Genomic DNA, 27,562 nt, shown 5'->3' on the forward strand with positions numbered 1-27,562 from the left:
CTTTGGAGCCTTTTTTTTACCCCCCCTTCTTGCTTGAAACTCTGGGATTTTTGGGACCAAGATAGGAGCCCTTAGATTCCCACCCCCACCCAGCCTCCTGTTTTGCTAGGATCATCTGTTTGGGACCCTGGCCAACTGCTGTTTATTTTAAGACTCAGAATGTTGAAACTCAAAGGGGTTAGTTGGGAGTCCTAACTCCCAGAAAATGGTCATGTGTTTAGTATTTGCTGTTTGAGAAAATACAGAAATGCTAAAACTATTGTAGATTCAGTCATACTTTCTAATGCATTTGTATGAATCACAGAAGCATCTGTGCATCTGAAAGACAGTACATGTGTGAGAGACACACACATGTACTATGCCTGCTGACCATGCTTTAGTGCTCGTTTGGATTTCCAGTTGACTCTAATCCTGAATTGTGAGATGAGATCAGACAGCTTCGTGTCTCAGTTCTTCCTGCTGGGACATTACATTGCGACATTACATTGCAAAATGTAGATATGTCAGAATATGCACCAATACCAACCATATGATATATATTTTGGTCTTTAGTTTTGCACTGTTTGGAGCAAATGATGAAGTATAGGATTTTAACAAAAGATACAAGGTGGAGTGTTTCTAGGTGCAATTTACTTAAAGGTAGATGGTACAGTTTCCTGGACACAATTAAATACATGTTTTGTTCATGGCTGTTAAAGAGTCTAGTGCTGGGGACAAGTCCCACCTTTTCTACCCCCCTTACTATGGAGAGAAGAATCTTCATTTGTGTACACGTGGGTTATGCTTTCTGCCCATGGACCATTGCCATGATAAAGTGACAGTGAGATGTGGCTTCAAATGCTAGCTCTGCTCCCTCTTAGCAATGTGTGTGTGGGCAATTAATCTCTGAGCACTGGTTTCCTCATGTATAAAATCTGGCTGATACGTCCACATAGTATAGAGGGGCCTGAGGATGGTACAGGAATTATTAGTGCTCAACATAGTGCTCAGTTATGATAGCCATTATTAGTAGAGTAACATTCTTCCTATAGAAACATTGAACTTACCAAATTCTCAGGATTTGGCTTTTAGTAGGCAAAGAGGTCTAGTGAAGTCAGAACCATATTGCACTTTTTTATTTTTTAAAAAAGAGGTGGGGTCTGGCTCTGTTTGCCAGGCTGGAGTACAGTGGCATGATCATAGCTCAATGCAGCCTCAACCTCCTGGGCTCAAGCCATCCTCCTACCTCAGACTCTGAGTAGCTGGGACTAAAGGTGCCTCATCATGCCTGGCTAATTTTTTAAACAGTTTTTGTAAAGAGGGTCTCATTATGTTGTCAAGGCTGGTCTTGAATTCCTGGCCTTAAGTGATCATCTTGTCTTGGCCTCCCAAAGTGCTGGGATTACAGACACGAGCCACTGTACCCAGCCAGACTGCAATTTTTTTTTCCTTTTTTCTTTGAGACAAGAATCTTGCTCTGTCACCTAGGCTGGAGTGCACAGTCTCAGCTCACAGCAACCTCTGCCTCCCAGGCTCAAGTGATTCTCATGCCTCAGCCTCCTGAGCTGGGATTGCAGACCTGCACCACCACGTCCAGCCAATTTGTGTATCTTTAGTAGAGATGGGTTTCGTCGTGGTGGTGTAGGCTGGTTTCGAAGTACTGACCTCAGGTGATCCACCCGCCTTGGCCTCCCAAAGTGGTGGGATTACAGGCGTGAGTCACCATGCCTGGCCCAGACTGCATTTCTTTAAAGAAGAAGGCCCTTCTCTTTAGTTTCAGAAGTCTGCAGCTAGGTCAGCAGTGGAGTATTCTGTGTTTACTTAGAGAAGCCAGGGGAAGCATTCCAAAGATCTATTCTACATGTGTGTATTTATTTTATTGTATATAATTTTATAAATCATTTTTACCAAAAAGTTCATAAAGGCATGCCCTGATATCCTGTCAGGTGCTGTGCTTTTTTACTGTTAGGAGAGTCAAATTTGCTGTATTGCGGGTTGTGCTGACCTGTACTAGAGCCCAACCACAGGGACATTGCACGGTCAGGTCTTAGGTACTTAGGATAAAACGCAGCTGCAAGATTCCCCTCTGGGTTGAAGTTTTCATGTACAAATGAAATAAAGACTGCACCTGTTCAGTCTGGCTAAACACACAAATACTTTATAAAGGGTGTTGACTACACGTGAAAGTCTTGAAACATGTAAGTCTGCTTAGAGTCAAAAATTAAAATGGTTTGGTATGGACATTTATTTTTCATTCTTCTCACAAAGCAATGCAACCCGCATTGTGATCCAGTGACTAGGAGGTTTCTTCGTTGATAAATACACTGATGTTAAAAAGTTTATTGGTAAACCAGTAGTTGCTAAAATTCTTGACCTCTCAGGTGTCTGGTAAACTGGGCATTCAAAAGTATAGCATTCTGAATCTGTCTGGTTGGAAGCATTTGGTGTTTCGGTAGAAATCTTAAAAAAAAAAAAAAAAATCCTGTAGTCAAATTGTGTAGTTCAAGTGAATCAGTAGCTCACATTTTTGTATGCTATAGGCTTGGGGGATTTGTTGTGAATTAGATACATTTAAGGTTAAATGGTTAATATAACAGCCTGTGGAAATTATACCTGGAGAATTTAAAGAGTATTATGACTTTATAGTACATATTATTGAGAACATGGGATGTAAGTATAGCATCTACTTTAGATTTTAGTAACATTTTGGGGGATTTAAAATCTTTGTTGTCTGAGTATATTATCATATCTCCCTTGTGAAATTGTAGGGAATGGGAATAAGAGTAGTTTGTATATTACTGAAGGAACGCTCAGAGGTTTAGGATTTAAGGATAATAGCAGGGTGGTTACCTTTGTTGGCAAAAAGTGTATGTCGGGAAAATCACAGCACATCTCCAGAGGCAGCGAGTCTTCCAGTATCTTTTGTTCGCGATTCCATCTTGCCCCCTCGATGAATAAACCAAAAATGTAAACTCCAGTGTGAGAGGAATCCAAGCCCTAAGACGGAAGAGAGGTGGTGTCAGGGGTCCCCAGGAGAAGCAGCGACCAACCAGAGGCTTCGTCCGGAACTGAGCCGATGCATCCAGAGGGGTTCGTCCTGCCTAAGGCATGTTGCCCCAAGTTCTAAGGTGAATGCTTCATTTTTTTTTCCTATTCTGAGTGCTTTAAAAACGTTATAGGCTTAGGTGTATCTATATAATCATCCTGAACTGAAATATATGTATTTTTTCCATGACGCCCTTCCCCAGCATGAAGACAAATACCTTCAAACACAATAAAGATGCAAATTTCTACAACTGTAATTGTGTAGCCTAGCTTTTTAGGAGAGAGCAAGAACAGTTACAAAAGGTGACAGAGTACACTGTGTTCAAACGTCACTTACCTTTACCATAGTGGCCACAACTACTGTCAAGGCTCTAGAAATGTAAAAAAGGTAGAAGAGGGTTTTTTTTTTTTTTTTTGATCGGAGTCTCGCTCTGTTGCCCAGGCGGGAGTGCAATGGTGCGATCTTGGCTCACTGCAACCTCCGCCTCCCTGGTTTTGGTGGTTCTCCTCAGCCTCCCGAGTAGCTGGGATTACAGGAGCACACCACCAAACCCACCTAATTTTTTGTATTTTTAGTAGAGATGGGTTTCACCATGTTGGCCAGGCTGGTCTCGAACTCCTGACCTCAAGTGATCCGTCCCCCTTGGCCTCCCAAAGTGCTGGGATTACAGGTGTGAGCCACCACACCTGGCCAGGTTCCATATATTTTTGAATGATACAGGTTAAATAGATGATTACATTTTAATGATAAAGGGTTAAGTAAAATGAGTTTCTGATGAGGTCTGCGAAGTAGAAAATTTAGTTGCCTGCAGCTCCAATTCCAGGTGACTCCAGGTGTGCCTAAGGTGGGCCTGTGAAGCCACATGCTCTCCTACAGGTGTGCTGGAGGGATGCCCAGCCTGGAGGAGCTGGCGGCCAAGTACCTGGCCACCCTGGAGGGCTCTGCCATATCCTCTGATGGGGCAGGTCTCTGAAGAGAAGGGGTGGGCACCGCTGTCCTGAGCTCCCCCTTGATGCAGCCTGGGCCAGCTTGTTGACACAGGGGCGGCAGTGTGGAAGAGCCTGTGCTGTGCCTGGTGACGCCTTCTGTGTTGTCCACTCTGGAATGTGACTACCTGGAGGTGCAAGCTGAACTCATATTAAGCACTTCCTATTTTGGCTTATTCTATAAAAGAATTTTGGCTGGGCGCGGTGGCTCATGCCTGTAATCCCAGCACTTTGGGAGGCTGAGGCGGGCAGATCACGAGGTCAGGAGATCGCGACCATCCTGGCTAACACGGTGAAACACTGTCTCTACTAAAAATACAAAAAATTGGCCAGGCGTGGTGGTGGGCACCTGTAGTCCCAGCTACTCGGGAGGCTGAAGCAGGAGAATGGCGTGAACCCGGGAGGTGGAGGTTGCAGTGAGCTGAGATGGCGCCACTGCACTCCAGCCTGGGCGACAGAGCGAGACTCCGTCTCAAAGAAAAAAAAAAAGAATTTTACTGGGAATTGCTTTGTATAATGATTTTTACTTCTCTTCCCCTTAACTTATATAAATGCAGATTTTCCTGTGCTGCATTTGTTCTAGTGTTGTCCTTTCCTAACCATCTTGGAAGAAGTTAATCTAACGCATTTGACAACGTCACTTCCATTTATACTTGGCGTAACTTGGTCATAGCTTACATAGGTTTTTCCTCTGAAAAACCTAAACTGTAGGTAATTTGTAAACAGCCCCTTTTGGAGTGATTTAACTCTTCAAAGAGCCACTCAGAATAAATGAAAGTAATCTTACTTCAACTCAGTGGAAGCTGGTTCTTTGTATAAAGCAGAGATAACTGAGAACATCTGATTAGATGGATAGAGGCAAAAAGTGAAGTTAGGCGGGCAGTCCATACTCCTGCACTCCCCCTGTGAGTCATAAGTAAAGGCCCTGGTGCACATCTGCCTCTTGTAGCCTTTTCATGTCTAATGGGTTATGTAGGAAGAGGTTAGGCTATGGGTGTAGAGTCAGCTAGACTTGGGTTCAAAGCTTACGATCTGCCTCTTGGAACCTTAGTTTCCTGACCTACAGAATGAGGATAATTTGTGAGGATTAAATAATGCAGGTAAAGAGCTTAGCACATAGTACTCAGTCATTGTGGGCTAGTAAGCATCAGTGCCATCATTATCAGGCAGATTGGGATCTTCTGGAGGGCAGGAGCTTTCTTTTGTTCATCTCAGTATTTCCAACAGTCAGAGCAGTTTTGGACCCATACTTTCAAGTGAATGAATTAATAAACAGTTGGGTAAACCTCAAGTCGAAAACACATCTGAACCTGAGCTTTCTTCCACGTCAGTACTCTTGCCAAGCGGTCACCCGATTTCTCCTAAAGCTCCAGTGACAGGCCACTCCCTGTCTATAAAAGGACACTCCACCATCATCATCAATTTAGATCAACTGCATGTGTCTTCTCCTTGGGGCTCCCCCTGGTTGGAGTTCTAGCAGAATTAGAGTCTAGTTCTTCATGTATCACCCTTTTCAATATTTCTTTTTCTCCTCAGTCTTTCGCCTTGTAGGACAAACTCTCCCAGTTCCATCCTTCTTCTGACATGTTTCTAACATTCACTAATTCTGGGTAGTCTCGGAATCATCTTCAGTGTAGTCTGATGAGTGCTGAGGAGAGGAAGACCAGGACTGGACCAAGAGGCCAAACAGCATGAGTGTCCACCACCTCCTCCCACCCCAAATCCCAGAATGCATCTATAAAAGCACTGGAAAACGAGAAGTATCCCCAGTGGACCAGAAACTGTGAGATCCCTAAAGACAGAAGGCAGACAGGATTAGAATAAGGAAACCACCATTAATAATATGCACAATAAAAACTAAAAACATCACCCTCTTCAAGCCCCCCCCACCCCAATCCTATAGAATAATATCACATAAAATATTGATACAAAAATCTTGAAAAAATATTACAATTAAGATGATTCAACCTTAGGATCTTTTAATATATCATATTGATAAAAGTGATAAATTATGTGATAATCTCCATAAACCCTGAAAAGCTCTCTCATCACATTTAGCTTCCATTCTTCATTAAAAAAATTCCTAATATAGGAATCATACCTTATAACAAAGTATACTCCAGATAGTTCTATGTAATCCACTATGTTAATGAGATAAAGGATAAAAATGATCTGATTATTTCAACAGAAACAGGCCCAGGCATATAGAATTATTTGATCTATGACAAAGTTGAAGTAGGGAAAGGGCCATTTCAATGAAAAATAAATGGTGCTGAGTCAGTTGGGTACCCATATGGAACCAAAAGAACTTTGATCTCACCTCACACCATACACAACTCAATTCTACTTCTTTTTTTTTTTTTTTTTTTTTTGAGACAGAGTCTCACTCTGTCGCCCAGGCTGGAGTACAGTGGCACAATCTTGGCTCACTGCAACATCCGCCTCCCAAGTTCAAGTGATACTCCTGCCTCAGCCTCCCAAGTAGCTGGGATTACACGTGCACACCACCAAACCCGGCTAATGTTTTGTATTTTTAGTAGAGATGAGGTTTCGCCATGTTGGCCAGGCTGGTCTCGAACTCCTGACCTCAGGTGATCTGCCTGCCTCGACCTCCCAAAGTGCTGGGATTACAGGTGTGAGCCACCATGCCTGGCCTTCAATTATATATAGATCATAGAAAATGAGAGGTAAAGCAATATAGTTTCTAGAAGGTAACAGGAGAATATTTTCATGAACTTAGTTTAGGGTAGGCAAAGATTTCTTAAACAGAGCATGAAAAAGCATTAACCCTAAATAAAAGATGGAGACACTGGACTTCGTTACAACAAAAAAGTTTTTGTTAATCAAAAGACACCATTAAGAAAGTGATTTGGACAGTCACATAGTGGGAGAAGATGCTTTCAACACATTCAACACATGTATCTGATAGCATATGTTCAGAATATACAAGAATTTCTATAAATCAATAAGACAAAAGCAGTTCACAGTCTTGAACAGAAACTTCACAAAAGAGGAGATCCAAATATCAATAGTCATTTTAAAAGGTGCCCAACTTCATTAATCATCAAGGAAATGCAAATTAAAATCATAAAGATACATCACTGCAGCTGGGCGCGGTGACTCACGCCTGTGATCCCAGCACTTTGGGAGGCTGAGGCAGGCGGATCATGAGGTCAGGAGATCGAGACCATCCTGGCTAACACGGTGAAACCCTGTCTCCACTAAAAATACAAAAAAATTAGCCGGGTTTGGTGGCGGGCACCTGTAGTACCAGCTACTCAGGAGGCTGAGGCAGGAGAATGGCATGAACCCAGGAGGTGGAGCTTGCCAGCCTGGGCAACAGAGCAAGACTCCATCTCAAAAAAAAAAAAAAAAAAAAGATATATCACCGCACGTCCACTAAAAATACCAAGTAAATGTTGGCAGGGCTATGGAGCAATCTTCTACATTACTGGTGGGCTTGTGGATTGGTACAACCACGTTGAAAAACCATTTGGCAGTATCTACACCAAAGCTAAACATAAATATATGGCTATGTATGACCCTCAATTTATTTAATCATGAGCTCCATAACAACATTTGTGTCAGTGACAGACCACATATACCAAGCTGGTCCTATAAGATTATGATGGAGCTGAAAAATTCCTATTGCCTAGTGATGATGTAGAGCAATGCATCTATGAATTTCCATGTGTAGAAGTGTTTGGGTACACAAATTACATACCATTGTGTTACACTGCCTGCAGTGTTCAATACAGTAACATGCTGTACAGGTCTGTAGCCTAGGTAAGCAGTAGGCTATGCCATGTAGGTTTGTGGAAATACATTCTTAACAATGCATTTCTCAGAACATATCCCCATTGTTAAGTGGTACATGATTGTATTTATTTATTTATTATTATTTTTTTCAATTCTTTTGGTTATAGCCAACCTACTGGGTGTAAAATGGTATTTCATTATTATTTTGATTTGCATTTCTCTGACTAAAAATATTGAGCATCCTTTCACATTCTTTTTTTTTTTTTTTTTTTTTTTTTTAAATCTTTAAACCAACCTCTCCCAACCCTGTCCCCTCTTCCTCTCCAGCATTAGTCCTGGAGCAGAAAAATAGATTCCCAGAACAAATTGGAATTTAGAAAATGACAACCGTGGCCCTTCAAATCAGTGGGGACAGTGGTGTGAATGGCAGGGCTGGGGGGTGTGGTGCATCTGGCTCACTGGTGCTGTGTACTCTGCTCCAGCCCAAGCCGCCTCCATGGGTCCCACTTGCTGCACTGCTGAGGGCCGGGTAGGTGCAGGTTTCCACTTGGCACCTGCTTGAGCTCTGGAATAAGCCAGTTGGTGGGGGCAGGCATTTCAGCCAAGAGCAGCTAGGACAGGTTTGCCCCCTGATTTAAAATATCACCTTTTAATCCTGACCTCAGCAGCATTCTGTCTTCATTTATAATAGGGGATACTTAGAAAGTCTGTTGATTATATTAACTTAAATCTTTTATTCACGATTTATAATCTTTTTTTCCTCCCGCCTCAAGGAAGAGGAGTGGGAGACATGAAGTCTGAGGGCATTTGGACTTGAAGCAGGGCTGTACCTTGTCGATCTGCCTCTCTTGTGCCTGGAACATGGTAAGTGCTGAATAAAGGTTTGTAGAGGGCATAATTGATTGAATAAATGAATGAATGAATGATTACCCTTTCTAATCTTTGAATATTCCAGTACCTTAAATGCTCTCCTGACTATATTGAGTTTCTTTGGCATAAATACGGAGAACTTCTCATCCTTGTCAGTGGTGTCGGAAATCACATGGTGGGTGAAGGTGAGGGTATCCACAGAGATTCCTCGGGACCTCCCATAGTCTTGAAGCACAGCAGCAAGAAAGGCTTTGGAGAAGAACACACACCATCAAGTTCCTTGTGAGTCTCAAGGCCTCCTGCTGGGGTTAGCAACAATGATGTCTCATGGCGAAGGAAGGGAAGAGTGGAGGAAAAAGAGAGAACAAAAGAGATGGGCTGGGCGGGAGCAGAGGGCCAGTTCACCCACCCTCTTAGGCCTTGTTGACTTTGGTCTGGCCAGCTGCAGGAGCCTCCTGGTGAACGGGGGCTGTTTTTCAAGGCCAGCACCCCTCCTGTATTCATTGTGGGGATAGACAGGCTGTAAATTCTGAGACCCTCTCCATTTCTGAGCCAATCTTGGCTGATGATCATACCTCATCCTCTCAGCAACAAAGATGGGACCCGGGGCAACTACAAGACCAAGTGTGTCAGAGTCTTCCTCAAGAAATGACATACGAACACTGGGAAAAGGGAGGTTCTGTTGCCTCTAGGGTTGCTGAGGTGCTTGTGGCCATGAGTCCCCCTGGGTGCATGGAGAAAGGCTACCTGCAGTAGGAAAAAAATGAGAACATCTCGAACTCACCATGCCTGTCACTACAATCCCCATCAGCTTGCTCCTCTCCCTGTGCCCTGTATTTCAGTGAATGATGCCAGCAGCCACCCAGCTTTCCAAGCCAGAGACTTACGAGTCATGCTTAACCTCCTTCTCCCCTCTACTCCTGTCCTTCCAAACACAGAGTCCAGTTGGTTCTGCTTCCTAAATGCCCCCTACTCCCCGCTTCTGCTCACTACCACTACCCTACTCTGATCACCACCAGCTCTTGCCTGGAGAATAAAGCAGACTCCTTATTTTATTTATTTTTTGACGAGACAGGGTCTTGCACTGTTGCCCAGGCTGGAGTACAGTGGCGCGATCATGGCTCACTGCAGCCTCGACCTCCTGGGCTCAAGCAATCCTCCTGTCTCAGCCTCCTGAGTAGCCGAGATTACAGGTGTGCACCACCACACCTGGCTAATTTGCAGACTCCTTAAATGACCAGGACCCAGTCTTGTTCTTCTCCAATGTGCCCCTGCCCTTCTTCCTTCCTGTAGCTGCTAGATCATAACCTCTCTGGCCTGAAACACTTCAGGCCATCCTGTGGATGGAGTCAACTCTCTCAGTGTGTCTTACACAGCCCTGGGGACCAGCCGTGCCCAACTTTGCAGCTGCACCATTCTCCCTTTTGTGGTCTTTTGTTTTGGCCATAATGAACATTTGGTTTCTCCTAGTGCAAATGGTATTTTCTCTAGTAAGAATGCTGTCCTTGCTTAGTCCAGTCATTGAAACACTCAACTTTTTAAGTCAGGCTGAGTTCAAATCTTGACTCAGTCACCTATTAGTTTCCCCCACTCCCCTCCAGAATCATTTCACTCAGTAGTGGAGTGACCTTGGATGAGACTCTCAACTTTTTGCTAGTGATATGACTTGGGGCAAATTTCTTAACTTCTCTGTGCTAAGGTTTTCTCTCTGAAAACAGGGATAGTTACAGTAACAACCTCATAAGATTGCCATGAGAATTAAATGTCTTATCCCTTTTATACAAAATCCTCAGAACAGTGCATGGCACCCAGTAAATACCAAGTAAGCTCCACGAATTATTCTCTTCCTCCTCTGTTCGCACCTGGATAATACTTAATTGGTAGCAAGCTTCAAGACTCATCCTAGACGTTATTTCCTTAGTGGGCTTCCCTGGTTCTTAGTGAAGGTTCCCCTGTTTTATGCTCCACAAGTACTGATCCATTCATATATTCTATTCAGAATGCCACTCATTCATTCTTCAAATATTTATTGAGAGCTTTGTGTGTGTGTGTGTGTGCACTGGGGACTGTATCAGGTGCTAGGGACACCACAGAACTGAAAACAGACCTGGTTCTTGCCTTCATGGAGCTCACAGCCCAGTGTCGCCCCTTTACAACTCTCTTTCCATCCCCCAACCACACATCGTTGGAATGCACTCCGGTTCATGTCTGCCTTCCCTGCTGGACGTTTGTGCTGAGCAGGTCGGGCCTAGGTCCCAGCAAACATTCAGTCATCAAATCTTGTTACAGAAATAAATGAATGAATGGCTGAAGCTCAGAGTCAATCTTGTGAAGCTGCCCATCTCCGCCCCTTTGTCATGGCCTTTGGAGGGGCTGGGTGCTAGTGTTGACCTTTGACATCACAGGAGCAGTGGCCAAGAGATGAGACAGTGACCTGTCAAGGCGCAGGTGAAATCTGATAGGGGTGGGTGGATTTGGCATGTGAGGAGGTTGGGGTGAGGGAAGGAAGTGGGTGGGGAGGGAAAAGAGACTGCTGTAGTCCACACTAGAGATCCAGACACCTGTGGAGGCGCAGGTGTTGTCATCCTAAAGGGGAGGGTGAAAGGGTGAGTGACAGAGGGGCTGAGTGCAGACTTGTCTGGGCCAGGTGTGGAGCTGACCTTGGTTCTAATGCTCACCTTGTGGAAAGAAGAAAGCTGGGAGCCAGTATCTTGAAGGAAATCCCTCAAGGAAATTGTTCTCTGACTCCTCAGGGTGTTTGCCTTTTTGGCTAGATGATGGAATAGACCGCTTCCAAATTGTGACAAATCTCATATACCTAGTGGAAGGCAGACCACAGGTTGGGGGGTTAAGGTCATAATAATTGCACAGCTTTGGGTGATGTGGGCCATTTCCTCCAGTCCCTCCCCTCCCAGGGCCCTTCTTTTACTTTTCATTTCAACTCCCCCAATGCAGGACTTTTATCAGGTCCTTGAATGGAAGCCAGCTATGATTTTAAGCTCATGAGGGAAAAGGGGGACCACAAAGGCTGCAAGGCCACAGATTTGGGTAACAAGAGATGTCATTATTATAGTGGGAATCCTGCCTGCGCCTTGCGGAATCTCGTTTGTTGTTTCTGAGGCACAGACTTCTCCCAAAGGATATAAAGAAATGTGGGTCAGATGTCTGCAGTGCTGCTGCTACACTTATAGTTAAACGGTGTAGGAGGCAGCCTGGCACAGACTTTGGAACCAGTTCTGGGTTTGAATCTCAATACTTTCATGTTCTAGTTGTGAAGCCTTGGGCATTTCATGTCCTTGGACTCAGTTTCCTCATCTCTAAAATGGGGATGATGATAATGATAGCACCTACTTCACATCACAGGGCTGCTGTGAGAACTGAGTGGACTGCTGTGAGTAAAGCTCCTAGAGAAATGCTCCATATCCTGTGAGGCACTTGTTAGATGTCGCTACTCTAATGCTTCTCCAGAAATTTTTATTGTAACTACAAACACATTTAAAAATTACATGTGGCTAGGCGCGGTGGCTCATGCCCGTAATCCCTGCACTTTGGGAGGCCAAGGCAGATGGATCACTTGAGGTCAGGAGTTCAAAACCAGCCTGGCCAACATGGTGAAACCCCGTCACTACTAAAAATACAAAAAATGAGCTGGGCATGGCGGCAGGTGCCTGTAATCCCAGCTACTAGGGAGGCTGAGGTAGGAGAATCGTTTGAACCCAGGAGGCGGAGGTTGCAGTGAGCCGAGATTGTGCCACTGCATTCCAGCCTGGGTGATAGAGCGAGACTCTTGTTTCAAAAAAAAAAAAAAAAAAAAAAAAAAATTACATGTAACTAATTATTTCCTTTCACATTTCACCCTGTGCATTTCTTAGGAAAGAGAAATGTACTATGTTGTAGTCATAACTCTGTCTCTTGGAGTAGAGGGAGTTTACTCAAGACTCAACATTATTAGGTCCCCACTTTCTCAGCTCAAACAGAAGACAAGAATCCTGCCCTTGCTTAATTCACATGTAACTGTGACAACCCAAGGAGACCAGGCATGGGAAATGATGTGATAAACCTTTGGGCTTTAAGCAAAAATGAGGAAGAAATGTAAAGCAGCTTTCATCCATACCGACGCTGTATTGCAGTATAAGCCACTTTGGCCCAAGTATTGAAGAAATTCAGTCGCTGGATGAGATCATCAATCCAGGAACTCAGTGGCTTACATGATCTGTAGGCGTGTTTCTGTTGGGATGTAAAGACAGTCACATCATTTTTTTTCCTTGTCTTTGGGGTCATTAGGAACATTTCTGCAAACCTTGGTAATAGACTCAAGTGCCAGGCAGAAATAACTTCACAGGAGAATGTCATTTTCCAACTGAAAGCACATAATGAAAAGTCTAAACCTTATTACCAGGGCAAAACAACATTATCTTAACAGTGTTTTGGATAAAACGCTTGGAAGCTTCCATCCTGGCTGAAGGCTTTTATCACTCTTCTCAAATCTTTTCATTTTCTCACCTTCTTTCCTCCTCTCTGGGGAGATTACCTTCACATGCTATTAGGTATGAGCAATTTCAGCTTCCTGGCCTTCCCCTATACAAAGTTCTATAAATCCCACCCACTGTCTACTCCCTTACCTACCTTTGCCTTCCAGTTCTAAGCCTAGCTGCCCCTGCCCTTGCCCCTGTGGATTCAGCTTTCCATTCTCTAGCCCTGTTTATTAACGCTCCCTTCCATCTTAACTACACAAACCACCCAACACTCAATCCTACCTGTTTGTTGCAAGTGGGGAGGAGGAGACCCTTGCAGCCCTCTAGCCTATTTCTCCTTTTGTTTACTGTCCCCTCTTCTGGAGTCTTCATTAGAAATCACAAGCGACCTTCATTTTCCATCTTCAAGCCTCACTCCCCGCACTATATCCTCTGCAGCTTTTGACGGACCTCATTGCTTCCTCCTGCTCTCTCCCCTAGGCTTCTGTGACTAGACTCCATCCTGGCTTTCTCTTGAATTCTCCAACTACTTCTTTTTAGGTCCCATTCATTGGCAGCTCTTCTTCCCTCCCTCGAGGCTGGTGTTGCCTGGAATCCTTTCAGCCCTCTTCTCTTGCTACTTTATATTCCCTCTCCCAGATTGAATCCATGGCTCTGTCTAGGTTGGCGACACCAAGCGCTCGCTTTGCAGCCCGTGCTCTTGTCCCATTGCTTTTCTTATTTATTTATTTATTATTATACTTTAAGTTCTAGGGTACATGTGCACAACGTGCAGGTTTGTTACATACGTATACATGTGCCATGTTGGTGTGCTGCACCCGTTAACTCGTCATTTACATTAGGTATGTTTCCTAATGCTATCTCTCCCCGCTCTGGTCTCCCCACAATAGGCCCCGGTGTGTGAGGTTCCCCTTCCTGTGTCCAAGTGTTCTCATTGCTCAATTCCTGCCTATGAGTGAGAACATGCGGTGTTTGGTTTTCTGTCCTTGTGATAGTTTGCTCAGAATGATGGTTTCCAGCTTCATCCATGTCCCTACAAAGGACATGAACTCATCCTTTTTTTATGGCTGCATAGTATTCCATGGTGAATATGTACCACATTTTTTAATCCAGTCTATCACTGATGGACATTTGGGTTGGTTCTAAGACTTTGCTATTGTGAATAGTGCCACAATAAACATATGTGTGCATGTGTCTTTGTATTACAGCAGCATGCTTTATAATCCTTTGGGTATATGCCCAGTAATGGGATGGCTGGGTCAAATGGTATTTCTAGTTCTAGATCCTTGAGGAATCACCACACTATCTTCCACAATGGTTGAACTAGTTTACAGTCCCACCAACAGTGTAAAAGCATTCCTATTTCTCCACATCCTCTCCAGCACCTGCTGTTTCCTGACTTTTTAATGATTGCCATTCTAACTGGTGTGAGATGGTATCTCATTGTGGTTTTGATTTGCATTTCTCTGATGGCTAGTGATGATGAGCATTTTTTCATGTGTCTGTTGGCTGCATAAATGTCTTCTTTTGAGAAGCATCTGTTCATATCCTTTGACCACTGTTTGATGGGGTTTTTGATTTTTTCTTGTAAATTTGTTTAAGTTCTTCGTAGATTCTGGATATTAGCCCTTTGTCAGATGGGTAGATTGTAAAAATTTTCTCCCATTCTGTAGGTTGCCTGTTCACTCTGATGGTAGTTTCTTTTGCTGTGCAGAAGCTCTTTAGTTTAATTAGATCCCATTTGTCAATTTTGGCTTCTGTTGCCATTGCGTTTGGTGTTTTAGTCATGAACTCCTTGCCCATGCCTATGTCCTGAATGGTATTGCCTAGGTTTTCTTCTAGGGTTTTTATGGTTTTAGGTCTAACATTTAAGTCTTTAATCGATCTTGAATTAATTTTTATATAAGGTGTAAGGAAGGGATCCAGTTTCAGCTTTCTACATATGGCTAGCCAGTTTTCCCAGCACCATTTATTAAATAGGGAATCCTTTCCCCATTGCTTGTTTCTCTCAGGTTTGTCAAAGATCAGATGGTTGTGGATGTGTGGTATTACTTCTGGGGGCTCTATTCTGTTCCATTGGCCTATATCTCTGTTTTGGTTCCCGTACCATGCTGTTTTGGTTACTGTAGCCTTGTAGTATACTTTGAAGTTAGGTAGCATAATGCTTCCAGCTTTGTTCTTTTGGCTATGATTGTCTTGGCAATGCATGTTCTTTTTTGGTTCCATATGAACTTTAAAGTAGTTTTTTCCAGTTCTGTGAAGAAAGTCATTGGTAGCTTGATGGGGATGGCATTGAATCTATAAATCACCTTGGGCAGTATGGCCATTTTCACAATATTGTTTCTTTCTATCCATGAGCATGGAATGTTCTTCCATTTGTGTCCTCTTTTATTTCATTGAGCAGTGGTTTGTAGTTCTCCTTGAAGAGGTCCTTCACATTCCTTGTAAGTTGGATTCCTAGGTATTTTATTCTCTTTGAAGCAATTGTGAATGGGAGTTCACTCATGATTTGGCTCTCTGTTTGTCTGTTATTGGTGTATAAGAATGCTTGTGATTTTTGCACATTGATTTTGTATCCTGAGATTTTGCTGAATTTGCTTACGAGCTTAAGAAAATTTTGGGCTGAGATGATGGGGTTTTCTAAATATACAATTGTGTCATCTGCAAACAGGGACAATTTGACTTGCTCTTTTCCTAACTGAATACCCTTTATTTCTTTCTCTTGCTTGATTGCCCTGGCCAGAACTTCCAAGACTATGTTGAATAGTAGTGGTGAGAGAGGGCATCCCTGTCTTGTGCCAGTTTTCAAAGGGAATGCTTCCAGTTTTTGCCCATTCAGTATGATATTGGCTGTGGGTTTGTCATAAATAGCTCTTATTATTTTGAGATAGGTCCCATCAATACCAAGTTTATTGAGTGTTTTTAGCATGAAGCGCTGTTGAATGTTTTTGAAGGACTTTTCTGCATATATTGAGATAATCATGTGGTTTTTGTCTTTGGTTCTGTTTACATGATGGATTGCATTTATTGATTTGTGTATGTTGAACCAGTCTTGCATCCCAGGGATGAAGCCAACTTGATCATGGTAGGTAAGCTTTTTGATGTGCTACTGGATTCGGTTTGCCAGTATTTTACTGAGGATTTTTGCACCGATGTTCATCGGGGATATTGGTCTAAAATTCTCTTTTTTCATTGTGTCTCTGCCAGGCTTCAGTATTAGGATGATGTTGGCCTCATAAAATGAATTAGGGAGCATTCCCTCTTTTTCTATTGATTGGAATAGTTTCAGAAGGAATGGTACCAGCTCCTCCTTGTACCTCTGGTAGGATTCGGTTGTGAATCTGTCTGGTCCTGGACTTTTTTTGGTTGGAAGGCTATTAATTATTGACTCAATTTCAGAACCAGTTATTGGTCTATTCAGGGATTCAACTTCTTCTTGGTTTAGTCTTGGGAGGGTATATGTGTCCAGGAATTTATCCATTTCTTCTAGATTTTCTAGTTTATTTGCATAGAGGTGTTTATAGTATTCTCTGATGGTAGTTTGTATTTCTGTGGGATCAGTGGTGATGTCCCCTTTATTATTTTTTATTGTGTGTATTTGATTCTTCTCTCTTTTCTTCTTTATTAGTCTTGCTAGTAGTCTATCGATTTTGTTTATCTTTTCAAAAAACCAGGTCCTGGATTCATTGATTTTTTGAAGGGTTTTTTGTGTCTCTATCTCCTTCAGTTCTGCTCTGATCTTAGTTCCCACACAACAGTAATGGGAGACTTTAACACCCCACTGTCAACATTAGACAGATCAATGAGACAGAAAGTTAACAAGGACACCCAGGAGTTGACCTCAGCGCTGCACCAAGCAGACCTAATAGACATCTACAGAACTCTCCACCCCAAATCAACAGAATATACATTCTTCTCGGCACCACATCGCACTTATTCCAAAATTGACCACATAGTTGGAAGTAAAGCACTCCTCAGCAAATGTAAAAGAACAGAAATTATAACAAACTGTCTCTCAGACCACAGTGCAATCAAACTAGAACTCAGGATTAAGAAACTCACTCAAAACAGCTCAACTATATGGAAACTGAACAACCTGCTCCTGAATGACTACTGGGAACATAACGAAATGAAGGCAGAAAAAAAGATGTTCTTCGAAACCAATGAGAACAAAGACACAACATACCAGAATCTCTGGGACACATTTAAAGCAGTGTTTAGAGGGAAATTTATAGCACTAAATGTCCACAAGAGAAAGCAGGAAAGATCTAAAATTGGCACCCTAACATCACAATTAAAAGAACTAGAGAAGCAAGAGCAAACACATTCAAAAGCTAGCAGAAGGCAAGAAATAACTAAGATCAGTCTCGTTGCTTTTCAATAGCTCCACTTGAGAGCCCCTCTAGCTCCTCACACTTTCCATGTCCAAAATAGGATTTCTTCATCTGTTCCTTACACAGCACGTCTTTCTGCTCACCCTGTCTCTGAATGCACTAGTTCCTACCCATTTGTCCAAGCCGGACATTCCTACCTGACTCATCTTACCTCTTGTCACTCTGTCAAGTGAGCAATGGTCTCAGCCACATGTGACTGTACTTAGAGTGTACCAACTCAGCTGTGTTCTTTCAGCCTTACTTTGCACTTGTAGAGTCCTAGCTGTTTCACCACGGGGCTTGCTAAGAATGTAATAAGGCCTCTCTGCTTTTTAGTTTCCATATCTGTAAAATAAGGTCATTGGAGTGAGCGTTCCCTAAGAGCCTTTCAAGCTCTGAAGTCCTATGATTCTGGATGTGTTTCTACATCTCAATTTTTCATCACAGCTTATATTCAGTTTTAAGGAGTTATAATTGTTATTATTTCCTCTTGTCTGTCTTCATGTTTTCTCATAGGTTTTAAAATACTTCATTGAGACGTAACTCATATGCCATACAACTTACTTATTTAAAGGGTACAACAGTGTACAAGTTAATGGTTTTTCATATAGTCACTGTAGTCAATTGTAGAACGTTTTCATGACTCCAAAAGAAAACCCTCTCAGCATCCATTCTCCAATTCTCTGTCACCCGCAAACCGAGGCAACCAATAATCTACTTTCTGTCACTATGGATTTGTCTATTCTGGACATTTCCTGTAAATGAAATCATATAATATATGGTCTTTTGTGATGGTCTTCTTACACTTAGCACAGAAGAACTACTGTTTTCAAGGTTTATCCATATGGTAGCCTGTGTCAGTACTTCATTCGTTTTGCTGGCTGAATAATATTTCATTATAGGGACATATCATATTTTATCCATTCATCAGACAACGGACATTTGAATTGTCTTCACCTTTTGCGTATTATAAATAATGCTGCCATGAACATTCATGTGCAAGTTTTTGTGTGGACTTTATTTATTTATTTATTTTTTGAGACGGAGTCTCCCTCTGTTGCCCAGGCTGGAGTGCAACCTGGAGAGGTTGGTTCACTCCAACCTCTGCCTTCTGGGTTCAAGCAATTCTCCTCCCTTAGCCTCACAAGTAGCTGAGATTACAGGCACCCACCACCATGCCTGGCCATTTATTATTATTATTATTATTATTATTGTTATTATTATTATTTTTAGTAGAGATGGGTTTCACCATGTTGGCCAGGCTGGTCTCGAACTCTTGACCTCAGGTGATCCACTGCCTTGGCCTTCCAGAGTGCTGGGATTACAAGCATGAGGCCCCATGCCAGACCTGGATTTATATTTTAATTTCTCTTGAGTATATTCCTAGGAGTGAAATTGCTGGGCTAAATGGTAAATCTGTTTAACTTTTTGAGGAACTACTGGACTATTTCCAAAGTAGCTGCACCATTTTTCATTCCCATGAGTGATGCATGAGGGTTCCAATTTCTCTCAATGCTTGTTTTTGTGTATTTTTAATTATCTCCATCTTAGTAGGTGTGAAGTCGTATCTCATTGCGGCTTTGATTTGGATTTCCCCAAAAGCAAATGATGTTGAACATCTTTTCACATGTCTACACAGGTTTTTAATCTGGTATAGGATTCAGGGTTCTGGAAAAGGCCAGTGCTAATCCTAAGGGGAGAAGTTCATTTCTGGAGAAATAGTGTTTGTGTCCAACATCAAGCTTGTTAATTTCCTACTCTGTGCTGCCAGATCTTCTATGGCTTATAATTCCTGGTCTAATAAATTTTGTGTTTTTATAATTTGGTCTTCTGTTTAAGACCACAACCCAGCAATTTCTTCATCATTTTGTTTAGCTTTGTTTCTATTTTAAAAGCAATATAACTTAACACTTATAGTAATACCAAGAGTGCACCTACTTCGACATGAACTGCCATGATACATAGTTCACACACACAGAGAGTGAGAACTACATGACGGTGCCGCCTGTGGCTAACGGTGACTGTTAAGAGGCACTCCAACCAACTTCAGAGATGTGAAAATATGAAAAAGTATGTCAGCATCTTTTCTTTTTTTTTTTTTTTTTTTGAGACGGAGTCTCGCTCTGTCGCCCAGGCTGGAGTACAGTGGCCGGATCTCAGCTCACTGCAAGCTCCGCCTCCCAGGTTTACGCCATTCTCCTGCCTCAGCCTCCCGAGTAGCTGGGACTACAGGCGCCCGCCACCTCGCCCCGCTAGTTTTTTGTATTTTTTAGTAGAGACGGGGTTTCACTGGGTTAGCCAGGATGGTCTCGATCTGCTGACCTCGTGATCCACCCGTCTCGGCCTCCCAAAGTGCTGGGATTACAGGCTTGAGCCACCGCGCCCGGCCTGTCAGCATCTTTTAAGAGTTACATATTTCATCACTTAGATGCACCATTTACCTTCACCATTCCCTTGAGCTTGGACATTTATTTCAAGCAAGCAAGAAAATAGGAAATAATAATAATTGCTTACCTGCCACAATGTAGGCACTCTCATATTAAGAAAAGAGTTAAGTATTTCCTCCAATTCTTGGGTGAGGATGATCTCTCCTTTTATAGCAAGTTGAAGATCTTTTAAGGATTTATGTATGACAAATAATAACTTATCAAATCGTTTAATTTCTTGCTTCAAAAAGGTTAGCAAGACACAATGGATAAGGGGGTCATGATCTGGATTTTAAAAAGAGATAAAATTTTGATATTTTATAGATTAAAAAGAGGCTTTACATGGAGAGACTTAGGCTTTGAAAGTTAAGGGAATTTCATGTATCTTGACCAGGGGTTGATAAACGTTTTCTGTAGAAGGTCAGATAGCAAACATTGTAGCGTATGGGGACCATACCACCTCTGAAAGCTACTCGACTCTCCCCTTGCGGTGTGGGTGCAGCCACACTGTATACTGGTATAACCACACTATTTACTATGTGTGGATGCATAGACAATATGTCAGGAGTAAGTGTGGCTGAGTTCCAGTAAGTTTTATTTATGGGCACTCAAATTTGAATTTCACATAACATTTATGTGTCACAAACTATATTTCTTCTTTTGATTTTTTTCAACCATTAAAAAAATGCAAAAGCCATTTTAGTTCACAGGCTGTACAAAAACAAATGCTGGGCTGGACTTGGCCTGTGAGTCCTAATTTGCCGACCTTTGATTGAGACTCAACAATAATACTGTTTTGATAGACTATTGCTCAATATTTGGTTCCCAAATAAACTTCTGCAAAGGGATAAAATATGGGTATTAAAATTTAACTGGGAAAATTATCATAGTCCAGCAATTTAGCCCCTTAGAGCTGGGTTTGGAGCCATCTCTGAGCAACCAGGCTTCCTCTGTCTTCCTGGGCCTGCCCTGATTCCCCTTAGCTTCTGAGTCAAGTGGTCTTTCAGCAGAAGGTCCATCTAAACCTCTGCTGTTCCAGAAGGCAGATAGGCAGAGAGACCAGGCACCTAAGAGCTCTTGAGAATCTCCCAAGCAGAGTTGCTGCTTTCTGGTTTGCTACACTTATTATTTCTTCACTTTTGATTTCAGTGCCACACGCTACCCACCCCCAAATAAAGCATGATTTTCTTCTGTGCTCTCTGTTTTTCAACTTGGAGAGAGGAGGCAGAGACTGAATTTTCCATCTTATCTCAGTCTTTTCATTTCTATGGAATTTTTGTCCTATCTTTACCTTACTCCTGATGCCAGAGTAAGTTTACCTTACTCCTGATGCCTTACTCCTGTCCCATGCTCACCTTCGAGATTTTTAGAAAGAGACTCCCAAATGGAGCTTGACATCATGCTCTTCAATGTGCTTGGAGTTCCAACAGCACTTGCTTCTTTCTCCACTGTCAGTGGCAGCCGCTTTAGCAAGTCGGATAGAATTTCCATCACCAGTTCATCCTTACTCTGCTCAGGTCTGCAAAAGAAACCAAGAAAAGAATGAGACACAGAACAGGAAGGGGGAGATGGGGAGAGATTTGTTAAAGGATTCAAGATTACTGGTAGACAGGAGGGATAAGTTTAGTGTTCTATACTACTGTAGGATGACTATAGTTAACAAAAATAGATTATACATCTTCAACTAGCTAGAAGAGAGGATACTGAAAGTTCCCAACACAAAGGATAAATGTTTGAGATGATGGACATGTGAACTGCCCTCATCTGATCACTACACATTGTATGTATTGAAACATCACTATGTACCCCAGAAATATGTACAATTATTATGTCAATTAAAAAATAAAAATTGGCCGGGCGCAGTGGCTCATGCCTGTGATACCTGCATTTTGGGAGGCCGAGGTAGGCAGATCACTTGAGGTCAGGAGTTTGAGACCAGCCTGGCCAACATGGTAAAACCCTGTCTGTACTAAAAATACAAAAATTAGCCAGGTATGGTGGGCACCTGTAGTCCGAGCTACTCAGGATGCTGAGGCGTAAGAATCACTTGAACTCGGGAGGCGGAGGTTGCAATGAGCCAAGGTCGTGCCACTGCACTCCAGCCTGCGTGACAGGGCAAGACTCTATCTCAGAAAAAAAAAAAAAAAAAAAAGAAAAGGAAAGGAAAATAAAAGAAATCAAGACAATGACAATCTACAGATCTATCTAATGTTAGAGGGCCCTCTGCTTAAATTCCATCTGAAGATAAACGTATCTTCACAGAACCGTAAAACTATACTATGGTATAGTTACAGAGACCATGGAATTCATTTTACAGATGAGAAACTGTCCAATATATTTTAGACATTTGCAAGGAAATCTGTATTATAAAAGCTTTGTTAGGATTTCTTTGTAAAATAATCATCTGACTGCATCTGCAAGACAATGAAAAAGAGGAGGCAACTAAACAGAGCATGCTGAAGCAGCTGCATGGAGGATTCCACTGCTTGCCCCATTCCTGTGTTGACATGAAGGGCTTCTTAATCACACAGTCCGTGGGTGGTGACAGGGGGAGTGTGTGTCCAGGCCTAGGTGAGGCTGCAATTCTACACAAAACCACTAAACACTAGGGCTGGAAGAGCTCTTTGGAATCCTTTTAAAGATGATGAAACCAGGGCCCAGGAAAGAGGGAGGACTTCCTTAGTTAGTGGATGAGTAGGAAATGGGGCACATCTCTTTCGAATTCCCTCTCTCTGTTGTTCTATTTACTAGTAGGGACTGATTTTTCTTTTTCTTTTCTTTTTTTTTGAGACAGAGTTTTGCTCTATCGCCCCGGCTGGAGTGCAGTGGTTCAATCTCGGCTCACAGCAACCTCTGCCTCCCGGGTTCAAGCAATTCTCTGCCTCAGCCCCCGAGTAGCTGGGATTATATGTGCCCACCACCATGCCGGCTAATTTTTTTGTATTTTTAGTAGAGACGCGGTTTCACCATCTTGGCCAGGCTTATCTTGAACTCCTGACCTCATGATCCACCTGTCTCGGCCTTGCAAAGTGCTGGGATTACAGGTGTGAGCTACCGTGCCCGGCCAGGACTAATTTTTTAACAAACACTCCAGGTTTCACAGTCAAATGAATGTCATCCTTCAAGATAAGCAATAACCTTAAAGCTGTCATGAAGTATTTAGTCTAACAGTGCTGCTTTGGTACCAGTTTACAGAACACTAGAGGTCACATGGCTCCTTACTTTGTCATCATACTGTTTTGACTTTAAAGTTGATTTTCTCCATAGAATTCAATCCAGGTGGCTTCAAATAATTCAAAAGGTCAAAACGTGTCAAAAATCAAACTTACCTTCAGAAGGCAAAGATTTGCTACCACTAAGGAAATTACATTGAATATGATAGATTTTTGAATTAAGTCCCACAGACAAGTCTCTAATAAGCAAAGGCAGCAAGATTGGGATAATTATAGCCTCTCAAAGTGACCAAAGGGACATTAATAAACATATCTAGTATGTTTATTAAAAGCATTTCCTTATAATATGTTGATATCGTAAATATTTGTAATGTTTAAGAGAATTGGGCCTTGTAATACCTTGTGTTAGACTGGGGTCAGTCTTGTGACCCCGATTAAAAGAGATAATTGAGAAACTGATTTATGATTTTAGGTTGAAATCTCATTAGATTGATATATAATATTAGGGAATAAGAGAATTTAAGATTCACCACATTTATTTGATTATTAGATTTATAAAAGTTACTCAAAGATTTGAGAAGGTCTGGCAGACAAATTGAAGTACATTAACTTTATAATGAATATTAATATATTTGAAAATGTTTGATTAAGTTTATAAATGGGAGCAAACATTCAAATATCTTTTAAAAGTGTTAAAATTTGTTAGATGTACAAATTGAAAAATTAGAACTTAAATACATAAGGAACTAACTGAAGTAGAATTTAGTTTCTTTACCATGTAGACTATACTTTTCTACATATCTCTTCAAATGAATTTTTTTTTTTGAGACAGGGTCTCAGCCTCCCAAGTTCTGGGACTACAGGTGCTCACCACTACACTCGGCTAATTTTTGTATTATTTGTAGAGACGGGGTTTCACCATGTTGCTCAGGCTGGTCTGGAACTCCTGAGCTCAAGCAATCTTTCCCCCTCAGCCTCCCAAGGTGCTGGGATATAGGCGTGAACCGCCAGACCCAGCCTGATAATTTTTGACCAACAGTTTTTCTTAGCGAGTTCTTACCTGATCCTGAGGTTGGCAGTGGTAGTTTTTGGTTGCATGGCAATCAGATTTTCAATAAACTCTTCGCCTTGGGTCTCCCAGCAGCTCCTGATGGCCTCTGGGTGTATTCCTAAGACCTCGGGAGGGTCGTCATCAGGTAAGGACTGGATAATGTGTATGTAGTCCTTTATGCTTGCAGATCCTGGAACTGGCTGACATATCTGAAAATTTAACCATTTTGTTAGCTTTTTTCTTCAATCCTGCTACTTCTGAACACTTTGTTAGTTTTTGCCAGAATAAGATATCTACTTTCAGTAATGCTTGAAGGCAATATTTTCCCATGAAATTTTATACCGAAGGCTTTTTTATTGCATGTTGTATATTCTAGACACTGTAGAAAGCAACATCTGGGACTACTGTATTGTAATGTGCATATGATATGCATGTATAACTTTCTTGTTGGGAAAAGAGAGAAAGAAAAAAAAAACACTTTAAAGGTGAGGGTGATTCTGACCACCCATAGATAATGAATGCAATTAAGGCTTGAACAAATCATTTTACTTTAGTAAAACCTATAGAAGGAATGTGAGAATGATCTTAAGAATAACTGATCACTGACCAAGAAGAGAAATGCATTGTTCATATAGTCAGGAAAGTGGGTAATGGTGGCTTTCTTGATATCATTAAGTAAAATGTTGAAGAATTAATAAAGGTCAGAGGGAAAAATCAAATAACAGTCACTGATAAAAAAAATTACCTGCAGAAGAAGCAAGATTATGGCAAAAAACAGGAAGAGTTGGCAAGCTGAAACTGTCATAAAATTCCCAGTGTTTTAAAGCAACTGAACAGTTGAAATATAAATTTCAAAATACATTTCTGTCATGTGATATAATTCTGCCAATGCAATTGTATACTGTATGTTACAGTATACCTTATTCTCTTAGTGCATACTTAATGTAATAGTGTGTACGAAACCATGCACATTGTATTCTTTGGGCAATTTAAAGAACCCTAAACTTTTTTTTTTTTTTTTTTTTTGAGATGGAGTCTTACTCTATCACCCAGGCTGGAGTGCAGTGGCATGATCTCGGTTCACTTCAACCTCTGCTTCACAAATTCAAGTGATTCTCATGCCTCAGCCTCCCAAGTAGCTGGGATTACAGGCATGAGTCACCATGCCTGGCTAATTTTTGTATTTTTAGTATAGATGGGGTCTCACCATGTTGGCCAGGCTGGTCTCGAACTCCTGACTTCAAGTGATCTACTCTCCTCGGCCTCCCAAAGTGCTAGGATTATAGGTATGAGCCACCACACTTGGCCAAAGAACCCTAAATTTAACTAAAATGTTATTTGAAACAGTTTTTTTTTTTTCTTTTTTTTCAGACAGGATCTTGCTCTGTTGCCCAGGATGGAATGCAGTGGTGTGATCATGGCTCACTGCAATCTCCACCTCCCAGGTTCAGATGATTCTCAGGCCTCAGTCTCTTAAGTAGCTGGGACTACAGGTGCACACCATCACACCTGGCTAATTTTTGTATTTTTAGTAGAGATGAGGGTTTCACCATGTTGACCAGGCTGCTCTCGAACTCTTGGCTTCAAGTGGTCCACCTGCCTCAGCTTCCCAAAGTGCTGGGATTACAGGCATGAGCCACTGCACCCGGCCTTAAGACGTTTGTTTGTTTGTTTGTTTAGATGGAAATCTTAAAAAAAAAAAAGCTCTCATAGATTTTTCTTCCTTAGCAAATAGTGCATAAACGACATAATTTAATGCCTTCTTGTTGACTCAGGGTCATCAACATAGACCATTGCTATCCATTCTATAGATGCCTTACGAATGAATCTCCCTTAAATATTTTTACTATTTTCTTTATCTATCCATATCCTCAAGACCCCAGACAGACAACCTGGATATGACCTCTCTTTCTCTTGATTATACCAGCTCACAATGATCACCCACAGCTGTCGTCTTCCTTTTCATCTTCCATTCACCTCTCTTATCCAAATTCCCACCCATCAAAGTTTATGTCAAGTCCAACCCTCCACAGTCTAAGGTCAGAGGTCTGTAGGATTCTTTCCTCTGCTAGCAGCCACTCAACAGGCACACACAGTTGCTGGTGTCTAATATGGAGTTTTCTGCTCCACAAATGTGAAGGTTTGGATAGAGGATAAAAACTGAGGGGGAGAAGAGGGGATAAAGAACAAGAGATGTGGGATTTCTGTAAACTGACAACAGCATCTATTCCCTATGGTTATTTTGAGCATTAAATGAGAAACATATATCAAGTGACTGGCATGGAATCGTTGATTTATAAATGTTAGCTCTCTTGTGCTTTGTATCTTACACTTTGGGTTCTCAGAGGACATGAACTATTTTTAAATCATTCTTTTTGTTTACTGCCCTGCACAATGTTATATTTAATACAGTCATGGGTAAATTACTTTTATAATACTGAAAGCTAATAAAAACCTTTAAAAATGAACATCAAAATTCATTTAAATATGTATTTTAAATAATGCAACAATGTTTACTTTAAAATTATTGAGAAATGCAAGAAGATTAATTCTTTTCCTACCCCATCACTGGAGAAACTGAAGTCATCTTTCAGCACTTCAGGATTACAAAATTTGTAGAGCAGGGTCTTCAAGCATCGCTTGTCCCAATTATCAATTACCCGGCCACCGTAAATCACTTCTCCAATTAGGTAGCGCAGTGCTTGCCATGAAATACTGGGCTGTCCTCTCAGGGAATTTTCCAACACCTTAATGGCAACCTTTAGAAAACCCATGAGTCTTTATTATTTCGATATGTGTTTCCAGCTTACTCACTCTGACTTTTTAACATAAAATCAACTCTCAAACAGCTACATATATTTTCTTTTTAAAAAATTTATAGAAATAGGCTAGGCACAGTGGCTCACGCCTGTAATCCCAGCACTTTGGGAGGCCAAGGCAGGCGCATCATTTGAGGTCAGGAGTTTGAGACCAGCCTGACCAACATGGTGAAACCCCATCTCTACTAAAAATACAAAAATTAGCTGGGCGTGGTGGCGGGTGCCTGTAATCCTAGCTACTTGGGAGGCTGAGGCAGGAGAATAACTTGAACCCAGGACATAGGGGGTCACAGTCAGCTGAGATCATGCTACTGCACTCCAGCCTGGGTGACAGAGCGAGACTCCGTCTCAAAAGAAGAAGAAGAAGAAGAAGAAGAAGAAGAAGAAGAAGAAGAAGAAGAAGAAGAAGAAGAAGAAGAAGAAGAAGAAAAAAATATATATATAGACAAATATTATATTTTATTACATATATTTCATTTGTCTTACTAGAATAGTTTATATTTACTAGAATAGAGTGTGTGTGTGTATATATATAAAAATATATATATATAGTAAGACACAAATATTGAGACATACACCTTTTTTTTGAGACAGGGTCTCACTTT

At 41.7% G+C, this 27,562-nt stretch overlaps 1 protein-coding gene across 1 annotated transcript in view; it reads right to left on the minus strand.

Moving 5' to 3' along the window:
- Positions 1 to 2,200: 2,200 nt before the first annotated feature.
- The window catches only part of LOC101017895 (dynein heavy chain 14, axonemal), a 294,249-nt gene continuing 268,887 nt past the window's right edge, over positions 2,201 to 27,562 (minus strand). Inside the window, exons 47-55 of the mRNA XM_031655372.1 lie at positions 26,700 to 26,897; positions 24,148 to 24,347; positions 21,270 to 21,433; positions 20,003 to 20,199; positions 12,755 to 12,867; positions 11,319 to 11,458; positions 8,729 to 8,889; positions 2,830 to 2,976; positions 2,201 to 2,439 (exon numbers count right to left, since the gene is read on the minus strand). Of these exons, the coding sequence (XP_031511232.1) occupies positions 2,224 to 2,439; positions 2,830 to 2,976; positions 8,729 to 8,889; positions 11,319 to 11,458; positions 12,755 to 12,867; positions 20,003 to 20,199; positions 21,270 to 21,433; positions 24,148 to 24,347; positions 26,700 to 26,897 (1,536 nt within the window). The 3' untranslated portion in view covers positions 2,201 to 2,223. The remainder of the gene's footprint in view (positions 2,440 to 2,829; positions 2,977 to 8,728; positions 8,890 to 11,318; positions 11,459 to 12,754; positions 12,868 to 20,002; positions 20,200 to 21,269; positions 21,434 to 24,147; positions 24,348 to 26,699; positions 26,898 to 27,562) is intronic.

The sequence above is a fragment of the Papio anubis genome, chromosome 1 (genome assembly GCF_008728515.1).
Source record: "Papio anubis isolate 15944 chromosome 1, Panubis1.0, whole genome shotgun sequence".
Lineage (NCBI taxonomy): Eukaryota > Metazoa > Chordata > Mammalia > Primates > Cercopithecidae > Papio > Papio anubis.